General features: G+C 48.0%; 1 protein-coding gene across 2 annotated transcripts in view; it reads left to right on the plus strand.

The window, feature by feature from the left end:
* PDE4C (phosphodiesterase 4C) overlaps window positions 1–10909 on the plus strand; it is a 90049-nt gene that overhangs the window by 75238 nt on the left and 3902 nt on the right. For both annotated transcript variants that reach the window (XM_035119374.2, XM_035119373.2), the window contains 5 exons: window positions 1895–2059; window positions 2797–2896; window positions 7533–7687; window positions 8036–8158; window positions 8947–9129. In XM_035119374.2, coding sequence (XP_034975265.2) covers window positions 1895–2059; window positions 2797–2896; window positions 7533–7687; window positions 8036–8158; window positions 8947–9129 — 726 coding nt within the window. The remainder of the gene's footprint in view (window positions 1–1894; window positions 2060–2796; window positions 2897–7532; window positions 7688–8035; window positions 8159–8946; window positions 9130–10909) is intronic.

The raw sequence follows: 10909 nt of genomic DNA on the forward strand, positions 1-10909 counted from the left end.
CTCTCCCTGCGGCTTCATATAGATATTTAAAAGCATGGGGGAGAGGATGGTGCCCTGAGGCACCCCACAAGTGAGAACCTAGGGGTCTGAACACTCATCTTCCAACACCACTTTCCGGACACGGCCCAGGAGGAAGGAGGGGAACCACTGTATAACAATGCCCCCAAGAGAGGATTGAAAAGGGAGGAGCAGAGGTGGTTGCCACGCAGGCACAGTGCCCAGCTGTGTTAGCGTAGCCCATCGGGGAGAGGTCCATCAACTGGTGGAGAGGGCCCCAGTTACTGCAGCTGCTCCATAGAGTGCAGAATAGCTGCCAAGACACTCGGTTGCGGTGCATAGATATGGGGCTATGTTATCTTGGACACCATGGCTGTCTCCCGTGGCAATGAGTTCCGCAGTTTGCGCCGCATCAAAACAAGTCCTTCCTCTCCTACCAGAGAAGAATGGCAGGCAAAGTTGATGGACTTGGGTAAAATGACCGGGAGGATCAGAAATCAGGAAGGCCAACATTTTAAAAAGGGACGGGGGAAATTGATAACTTCTCTTAAAGAGCATTGTAAACAGTTAAAATATCACCTGTAGTTTATATCACTTGTAGTTTAAGGGTGAATTCTGGACACAGTGGAGATGTAATAGTAATAGTGGTAGTAGTAGTAGTAATAATAATAATAATAATAATAATAATAATAATAAATTATTAATTTATTTATTTATACCCTACCCATCTGGCTGGGTTTCCCCAGCCACTCTGGGTGGCTTCCAACAAAATATTAAAATACAATAATTCATCAAAGGGGCTGCCTTCAGATATCTTCTAAAAGTCAGATAGTTGTTTATTTCTTTGACATCTGATGGGAGGGCGTTCCACAGGGCGGGTGCTACTACTGTAATCGATGTAATCGATTTGGATCGTCATAAAAGATGTGGGAGAGAAGGATTCATAATAGGACCCACAAAGGGGAGGGTGGAAGTCCAGGAGATTCCTTGGAATCTTGTTTTGATTATTCATGTTTGATATAGCTCTGTAAAATTTTAATTTGATGATGATGATAATATATTATTTGTACCCCACCCACTCTGGGCGGCTTCCAACAAAAATTCAAAATACATTAAAATATCACACATTAAAAACTTCCCTGAACAGGGCTACCTTCAGATGTCTTCTAAATGTCAGGGAGTTATTTATCTCTTTGACATCTGCTGGGAGGGCATTCCACAGGGCGGGTGCCACCACCGAGAAGGCCCTTTGCCTGGTTCCCTGTAACCTCACTTCTCGCAATGAGGGAACCGCCAGAAGGCGTAGTAATGGGGGGGCAGGGCCGCCACCGCTGCGTAACGCCGCCGCCACCATTGAGCAGAAGCCCTGATGCAAGTGAGACTGCCTCACTCCGCGGCTTGCTCCGCGGTTTGCCACGTCGCATGCCTCCTGTGCATGCGCCGTGCGTCAGGATGCATGCGCCATGACGCGGGACGCATGCGCGCCACGGACACCCCGCCCCCTGCCTTTGAGTTTTCTGCCCTGGGCAGCCAGGCTACGCCGCTGCCCTCGCCGCTGGACCTCAGTGTCCGGGCAGAATGATGGGGGTGGAGACGCTCCTTCAGGTATACTGGGCCAATAAATAAATTTTAAAGGGTGGGGGGAGAAGAAGTCCTTCCTTTAATCTGCCCCAAATCTCCCGACATTCAGCCCACGAATGTGCACCATTTAATTGACACCTGTCCTATGGCCCCTCACTTGCTCAAAAGCCTCAGGCCACAGTGGCGCACGGAATGAGAGGCCACAGGCTCCCTGCCTAGAGACTCCGTTTTGAGACCGCCGCCCTGCTTTTTAAAAAGTGCTTTTTAAATGACTGACAAGTCAGTGATGCCTTCTTCTGCACCCCTCGCCCCGCAGGAAAGAGACTTGCTGAAATCTTTCCAAATCCCCGCGGACACCTTCATTACCTTCCTGATGACCTTAGAGGACCACTACCACGCCGATGTGGCCTACCACAACAACATCCACGCGGCGGACGTGGCCCAGTCCACCCACGTCCTGCTCTCCATGCCGGCTCTGGAGGTGAAGAGGGAATTCTGGGGGAGGCGGGGAGGGGAAGGGTTTGGGGGCCACGCGACATAACTCCACTGGCCTTCTTTTTACCTTGTGGCTGGCGGTGTCATAGAACTGTAGCATCGGAAGGGACCCTGAGGGTCATCCAGTCCAACCCTCTACAATGCAGGCGTCTCAGCTGAAGCATCCATGGCAGACGGCCATACGACCTGCTGAATCTCTAGTGGCAGAGAGTTCTTTCTGCAGGACTGGGCTGATGACACTAAAGCAGGCACCCCCAAACTCGGCCCTCCAGATGTTTGGGGACTACAACTCCCATCATCCCTAGCTAACAGGACCAGTGGTCAGGGATGATGGGAATTGTAGTCCCAAAACATCTGGAGGGCCGAGTTTGGGAGTGCCTGCACTAAAGCCTTGGTTTTTCGTTGCTTGTCAACTTGGGGAACAGTTTATATTGCAAGCTACCCTGCGGTCCTTGGATGAAGGAGGCCATAGAAATTTAATAGATAAATGCAATAAAATAAATGTTGTTCATGGGCTTGTGAATTGATAGGAAGACCTTGAGCCTGGCTCAGTCGTTGATTCCCCCACCAGAAAACTGGTGGCCACATTCTGCCCCAGCCTTGTGGTAATCCAGCCTAGAGGACCACAGTGATCACTTGCCTCCTGACCGTGCCAATGGTCCCCAGTTAGAGTTCTGCTCACTTTCCTCCCGTTTGTGTCTCCCCTCCAACTGCTCGCTCCAGGCTGTCTTCACCGACTTGGAGATTTTGGCTGCCATCTTTGCCGCCGCCATCCACGACGTCGACCATCCCGGGGTCTCTAACCAGTTCCTGATCAACACCAGTGAGTGAGCCATGTCGGCTGATTGGGGGCAATTCCCGTCTTTCCAGCTGTTCCCAAGAAGGACGCCTCCAGTCCTTCCTTCCTTGACCTGGGGCAGGTTTGCCCCACTTTCCATAGGACATCCCCAAGTGAAGTGCAAAAAGCAATAACAAGAGACGGTCTGGCCAAGGCAGAACAGAGCAGGGCTATGACTTCCCTTGAGAGGAACACTGGACTTCTGCTGAGGGAGCCTAGAATGAGCTTGTTTTGCGGCTGCATCACCCTGTCGACTCATGTTCCTAGGGCTAGTAGATCCTTTTCACAAGCGCTCATGACAATATTTGGGTGGCCTCTGTGAGTACAGGATGCTGGACTAGGAAAGGGGCCTCTTGTAGCCTGATAGTTATGCAAACTGTAGGATGTGATCCATGAGAGGCAGTCAAGACCCAACAGTCTTCTCTTGAAAGGAACAAGAAGTTTACTTACATTTAGTTCGCAGTATGATCCTGAAGGCAGGCTCTAGCTTGTAGTTACAGAAGAGAGAGGGGGTTTATCCCATGTGGGGACTGAGCCCGTGTGCTGCTGGCGGAGAGCCAGCAGACAGCAAAGGACATCGAGATGGAATAAATCGAAGAAGAAGGGATGATGGCTGCATGACCGGCCCTTTGATGGGGTCTGCCAGGGTCACGCCCATCTACCTGGTCACACACAGAGGGAAGATGCTCCAGACAGGTGAGACAGGAAGTGATCCATGAGAGGCAGTCCAGTACAACATTCCTTGTAATGCTAGAGAAGACATGCGAGGGAAAGTCACGCAGCACCCCTCTCTCCTTTTGACTTCCTTCTTTGTTTGACCAGCTTTTAGCTAGGACTGCTCTGCTAGCTCTTAGAAGCACTGGGATTATTCCCCCATATGGGGCAGATCCACATGTACATATTTGTAACTAAGTCTGTCTTCAGGAATCCAACTCTGAAAGGATATCAGTCAACTTCTTTCATTAACTTTGAATAAGATTGTGGCGTCTTTATTCTTTTAAGAGGGATTCAAGGGAACTTAACAGGAACGTACAATTCAATCTGAAGACAGACTGAATTATACAATAGTGAGAGGCTCACACGAGCCTGCAACCAGCTATCTGCAGTGCATATAGAATCATAGAATCCTAGAGTTGGAAGAGACCACAAGGGCCATCCAGTCCAACCCCCTGCCAAGCAGGAAGGAAACACCATCAAAGCATTCTTGACATATGCCTGTCAAGCCTCTGCTTAAAGACCTCCAAAGAAGGAGACTCCACCACACTCCTTGGTAGCAAATTCCACTGCTGAACAGCTCTTACTGTCAGGAAGTTCTTCCTAATGTTTAGGTGGAATCTTCTTTCTTGTAGTTTGAATCCATTGCTCCGTGTCCGCTTCTCTGGAGCAGCAGAAAACAACCTTTCTCCCTCCTCTATATGACATCATTTTATATATTTGAACATGGCTATCATATCACCCCTTAACCTTCTCTTCTCCAGGCTAAACATACCCAGCTCCCTAAGCCGTTCCTCATAAGGCATTGTTTCCAGGCCTTTGACCATTTTGGTTGCCCTCTTCTGGACACGTTCCAGCTTGTCAGTATCCTTCTTTAACTGTGGTGCCCAGAACTGGACACAGTACTCCAGGTGAGGTCTGACCAGAGCAGAATACAGTGGTACTATTACTTCCCTTGATCTAGATGCTATACTCCTATTGATGCAGCCCAGAATTGCATTGGCTTTTTTAGCTGCTGCATCGCACTGCTGACTCATGTCAAGTCTGTGGTCTACCAAGACTCCTAGATCCTTTTCACATGTACTGCTCTCAAGCCAGGTGTCTCCCATCCTGTATTTGTGCCTTTCAATTTTTTGGCCAAGTGTAGTACTTTACATTTCTCCCTGTTAAAATTCATCTTGTTTGCTTTTGCCCAGTTGTCTAATCTGTTAAGGTCATTTTGAAGTGTGATCCTGTCCTCTGGGGTATTAGCCACCCCTCCCAATTTGGTGTTGTCTGCAAACTTGCTCAGGATGCCCTCAAGCCCATCATCCAAGTCATTGATAAAGATGTTGAACAAGACTGGGCCCAAGACAGAACCCTGTGGCACCCCACTAGTCACTACTCTCCAGGATGAGGAGGAGCCATTGATGAGCACCCTTTGGGTTCGGTCAGTCAGCCAGTTACAAATCCACTGAATGGTAGAATTGTCTAGCCCGCATTTTACCAGCTTCTTTACAAGAATATCACGGGGCACCTTGTCAAAGGCCTTGCTGAAATCAAGATAGGCTACATCCATAGCGTTCCCTTCATCTACCAGGCTTGTAATTCTGTCAAAAAATGAGATCAGATTAGTCTGACATGACTTATTTTTCAGAAACCCATGCTGACTTTTATTCTTGTACTACCTCCTTACTTATTCTGGGCTGTGTTTCCCCTGCTGAATCATCTGCTCCATATTTTTCTGGTCGGGCATTGTTTTCTTTTTTGGAGAAGACTGAGGCAAAGAAGGCATTGAGGAGTTCTGCCCTTCCTCTGTCCCCTGTTCGCATTTCACCATCTTCTCTTCTAAGTGACCCCACTGTCTCCTTGTTCTTCCTTTTGCTACGGACATACCCATAAAAGCCCTTTTTGTTGCTTTTAACCTCTCTAGCGAGCCTGAGTTCATTCTGTGCTTTAGCTTTTCTGACTTTGTCTCTACACGTGCTGGCTATTTGTTTGAATTCCTCTCTGGTGGTTTCCCCCTTTTTCCATTTTTGGTACATATCCCTTTTAAATCTTAACTCAGTTAAAAGTTCTTTAGATAGCCACCCTGGCTTCTTTAGGCACCTTCCATGTTTCCGTCTCATTGGTATTGCCTGAAGTTGTGCTTTTAATATCTCCCTTTTAACAAACTCCCAACCATCATGAACTCCCTTCTCTTTTAGTATTAGTCCATGTGATTTCACCCAGCGTTTACCTAAGTTTTCTGAAGTTGGCTTTCTTAAGGTCTAGAATTTGAGTCTTAGTATGCTTGGTTGCTCCTTTCCGCTGTATAATAAACTCCAGAAGAGCATGATCACTCCCACCTAATGATCCTGCCACTTCTACCCCACTAATCAGGTCATCACTATTGGATAGGACCAGATCTAAAATGGCTGATCCTCTTGTTGCTTCTCCCACTTTCTGGACAATGAAATTATCTGCAAGACCACTGAGGAATATGTTCAACCTTATGCTCTTGGTTGAGTTTGACATTCAACAAATATCAGGATAGTTGAAATCCCCCATTACTACTATCTCACTTCCTTTTGAATGCTTGGTCATCTGTTTCAGGAAGGCATCATCTGTTTGGCTTGGGGGTCTATAGTAAACTCCCACAATGAGCAAAATAGAAAAAAATTCCTTCAGTAGCACCTTAAAGACCAACTAAGTTTTTATTTTGGTATGAGCTTTCGTGTGCATGCACACCTCTTCAGATACACTAGAAACAGAAGTGTCAGACCCTTATATATATATATATACAGAGGGTGGTGGGGGTGGGTGGGAATGGGAGTGGTAAACCTGGGATGGCTGTTAATGACTGCTGATTACTGCAATTAGTCCGGGGGGGGGGGGAAAGCAAGGGCTGAGGCACTAAAGAAAGCTTGATCATGCATAGTGAGATAAGAATCTGATGTCTCTATTCATCCCAGGTGGCTCCATGGTTTTAAGCTTGGTAATTAGTTCCAATTCAGAAACTTCTCTTTCTTGTCTGTTTCTGAAATTTCTCTGTAATAAAACAGCTGCTTTGAGATCTTGTATAGAATGTCCTGGGAGATTGAAGTGTTCTCCTACTGGCTTCTCTGTCTTATGGTTCCTGATGTCAGATTTATGTCCATTTATCCTTTGGCGTAGGGTTTGGCCTGTTCAATATAGAGAGCTGAAGGGCACTGTTGGAATTTGATGGCATACACAATGTTAGAAGATGAGCAATTAAATAGTCCTGAGGTGGTATGTTGGATGTTGTTGGGGCCAGTAATGATGTTGTCCGGGTGTATGTGGCAGCAAAGTTGGCATCTGGGTTTATTGCAGGCTCTGGTACCAGTGTCCATGTTAAGTCTGGTGGTTGTATTATTATGAGTGAGGAGTTGTTTAAGATTGGGTGGCTGTCTGTAGGCAATATCAGCCCATCACCCATTCCCACCCACCCCCACCACCCTCTGTATATATATATAAGGGTCTGACACTCATACCAAAACAAAAACTTAGTTGGTCTTTAAGGTGCTACTGAAGGAATTTTTTTCTATTTTGCTTCGACTCAGACCAACACGGCTACCTACCGTACCTGTCCCACAATGAGATCACTGTTATTTTTCCCTCCCTTAATTTTGACCCAGATACTCTCAATTTGGCTTTGAAGTTTTAAATCCTGGATAAAGTTTTAAATCCTTGGATAAAGGGAAATGTAACTCGGCTACATAAAGGAACTTGCTAGCGAAAGTTAGGAAGGATATTAATAAACAATATATCCTCTTCTGCCACCCTGAACATTCCCACAAAATGTTGGTCGGCTGCTTCAAGCCCCTATGTGAATCTGCTCCCTTCCTCTCCTTCTCACCCACATGTATGGCCTCCTCTGATCCGGAGAGATCACCTGCCAAACTGAGCGCCCTTTTCCCATCCCTAGATTCGGAGCTGGCCCTGATGTACAACGATGCGTCGGTACTTGAGAACCACCACCTGGCTGTGGGCTTCAAGCTCTTGCAAGAGGAAAACTGTGACATCTTCCAGAACATCTCCAAAAAGCAACGCCAGTCTCTCCGCAAGATGGCCATTGACATGGTGAGGAGCTCAGGGCTTCGCTTCTTGGGGGGGCTGCTGTTTGGTTTAATATTGCTTCTTTTGTTTGATAGATTATAAATGCCATGTTTATTTGTTAATCATATAATACGGCTTTTCCTTTAGTTGCGATGTTTGGCTTATTTTTTAGTTGTCGCCTTGTTCACAGTATTTTATAGATTGCAAAGGTTTCACGGCTGATTTGCTTGCTGTATTTGTGATGTTCTAATACGTTTTATCACGGTGTTATTATTTGTTGTTTGCAAGCTGCTTTGGGATTCATTTGAATGGAATGTGGCATAGAATAATCAGAAATCAAATCCATTTCCCCCCTGCGGTTTCTGGTCTCAGGTCCTGGCGACAGATATGTCCAAACACATGAATCTTCTGGCTGATCTGAAGACGATGGTAGAGACCAAGAAAGTCACCAGTTTGGGGGTCTTGCTTTTGGATAACTACTCCGACCGCATTCAGGTGAAACTTCTTTTAGAATAAGAATAATAACTTATTACTTATACCCCACCCATCTGGCTGGGTTTCCCCAGCCACTCTGGGCGGCTTCCAACAAAAGATTTAAAATACATTAAAACATCAGTCATTAAAAACTTCCCTAAGGAGGACTGCCTTCAGATGGCTTCTAATCTACTCTAAATGTCAGATAGTTTTTTTATTTCCTAGGGATCTTGTGGGAGGGCATTCCACAAGGCAGGTGCCACCACCGAGAAGGCCCTCTGCCTGGTTCTCTGTAACCTCACTTCTCGCAGGGAGGGAACCGCCAGAAAGCCCTCAGGAGATGGACCCCAGTGTCTGGGGTGGAGACGCTCCTTCAGGTCTACTGTGCCAAGGCCGTTTAAGGCTTCTGAGGTCAGCACCAACCCTTTGAATTGTGCTCGGAAATGTACTGGGAGCCAATGTAGGTCTTTCGGTGTTATGTGGTCTTGGTGGCAGCTCCCAGTCTCCAGTCTAGCTCCCACATTCTGGATTAGTTGCAGTTTCTGGGTCACCTTCCAAGGGAGCCCCACGTAGAGTGCATGGCAATACTCTAAGCAGGAGATAACTAGAGCATGGACCACTCTGGCCAGACAGCCTGCGGGCAGGGAGGGTCTCATCCTGCGTCCCAGATGGAGCTGGTAGATAGCCGCCCTGGACACAGAACTGACCTGCGCCTCCATGGACAGCTGGGAGTCCAAAATGTTCCATATGTTCCTCCAAATTTCACCCGAGGGTTCATGCTTGACAGCGACACATATCTGCCCTTCCAGGTGCTGCAGAACATCGTTCACTGCGCAGACCTCAGCAACCCAACCAAACCCTTGGAGCTGTACCGCCAGTGGACGGACCGGATCATGGTGGAATTCTTCCACCAGGGAGACCGGGAGCGGGAGAAGGGCATGGAGATAAGCCCCATGTGCGACAAGCACAACGCCTCCATAGAGAAGTCCCAGGTGGGTGTGCCGGGGGGGGGGGCTTTTCGATGGGTTGAGGGTTGTTTTTTTTAATTTCTTTTTTACCTTTTTAAATACTTTGTGGTGGGGTGGTTGGGAGGGATGTTTAGTTTGGGAATTTGTTTAATTTTGGCACATTTGTAATTGTTATTGTTTTTGGTTTTTATTGTTTTACTGTGTTTTTGTGTGTGTGCTTATATAGGTTTTATTTTGTTCTTAAGGGGAGGGGTCAGGGCTGCCTGGGAATGGGTCCCAGCCAACAAAATGGCTGGGACAGGTTCCACCGGGGGGGGGGGTGTGGCACTGGGACAACCGATCTCAGTGATCACGGGTAGGAGGAGGAGTTATGCTAAGACCAGACCATGTCATTACCAAGGAGGCAGGCGCAGTCATTGTCTGAGGACTATCCCTGCCTCCGGGTCTGGTCCGACCAGACGGATACTGGAATCAGCAAGGGATACCCACATGACCTGAAGGTGCTGCTGTGCAATGCCAGGTCAATGATTCATAAGACCACTGCCATCCATGACTTGATCGTGGATGGAGGACTTGACCTGGCATGTGTAACGGAGACCTGGTTGGATGAAGCCGATGGGCCCGTTCTTGCCACTGCTTGTCCACCAGGTTTCTCTTACGCACAGCAACCCAGGCATTGTGGGCAGGGGGGGGGGGTTGCAGTGATTTTTAGGAAGTCATTAGTTTGCACCAGGCGTCCTATTGGAAAGACCCAGTTCTCTGAGTGCATGTTCTGGAAGTTGGGCAATAGGGGCAGTACAGGATTCCTTCTGGTGTACCGACCTCCTTGCTGCACCAAGGATTCCCTGCCTGAGATGCTTCAGGTTGTGGCGGATGTTCTCCTGGAGACGCCTAGCTTGGTTGTCCTAGGGGATTTTAACATCCATGCCGACACAGCCTTACAAGGGGCCGCTCAGGACTTCGTGGAAAGCTTGGCCTCCATGGGGCTGTCCCTGAATAAGTCTGGCCCAACTCATAGCCACGGACATGCCTTGGACCTGGGGTTTACCTCTATGGATGTTGGTGATCTGACACTAAGTAAAAGCAAAACTAAAGAAGTGCCATGGTCAGATCACTACCTGGTGCAACTGGACTTCTCTGCAACCCTTCCCCTCTGCAGGGAGGTGGGACCGATTCGGATGGTCCGCCCCCGCCACTTAATGGATCCAAATGGTTTCCAGAGAGTGGTAGGGGATGTTTTTTCCAATGTTGATGGCCTTTCAGCCGATTCCCTGGTGGAGCCCGGACAGCCCCGTGGATTGCATGGAGCCCGGACAGCCCCGTGGTTTTCCACGGATCTGAGGGCAATGAAACAATCGCTGAGACGGCTAGAGCGCCGGTGGCAGATAACTCATTCTGAAGCTGACCGGACAAGGGTTAGAGCTCAGTGTCGAGCCTAACAAGTGGTGATAGCGGCGGCAAAGAAGACTTTCTTCACCGCCTCTATTGCATCTGCAGAAAACAACAGCAGGAGACTCTTTCAGGTGGTTCGCAATTTAGCGGAACCACCTGTTCCATCGGGGCCCAGCACAGGCCACATTATCTCCTGCAATGATTTTGCAAAGTTTTTTGCAGATAAAGTTGCTCAGATTTGGGAAGAGGTAGACTCCACCGTGGGAGCAGGGCCGGGACAAGGGAATGCTAGAGTCCTGTCTAGTCAAATTGCGTAGGATCAATTTCAATCTGTTACCTCTGAAGATGTGGACAGGCTGCTTGGACGAGAGATGCAATTCTGGGCTGCATCAATAGGAGTATAGCATCTAGA

The sequence above is a fragment of the Zootoca vivipara genome, chromosome 6 (assembly GCF_963506605.1).
Source record: "Zootoca vivipara chromosome 6, rZooViv1.1, whole genome shotgun sequence".
Taxonomy (NCBI): Eukaryota; Metazoa; Chordata; class Lepidosauria; order Squamata; family Lacertidae; genus Zootoca; species Zootoca vivipara.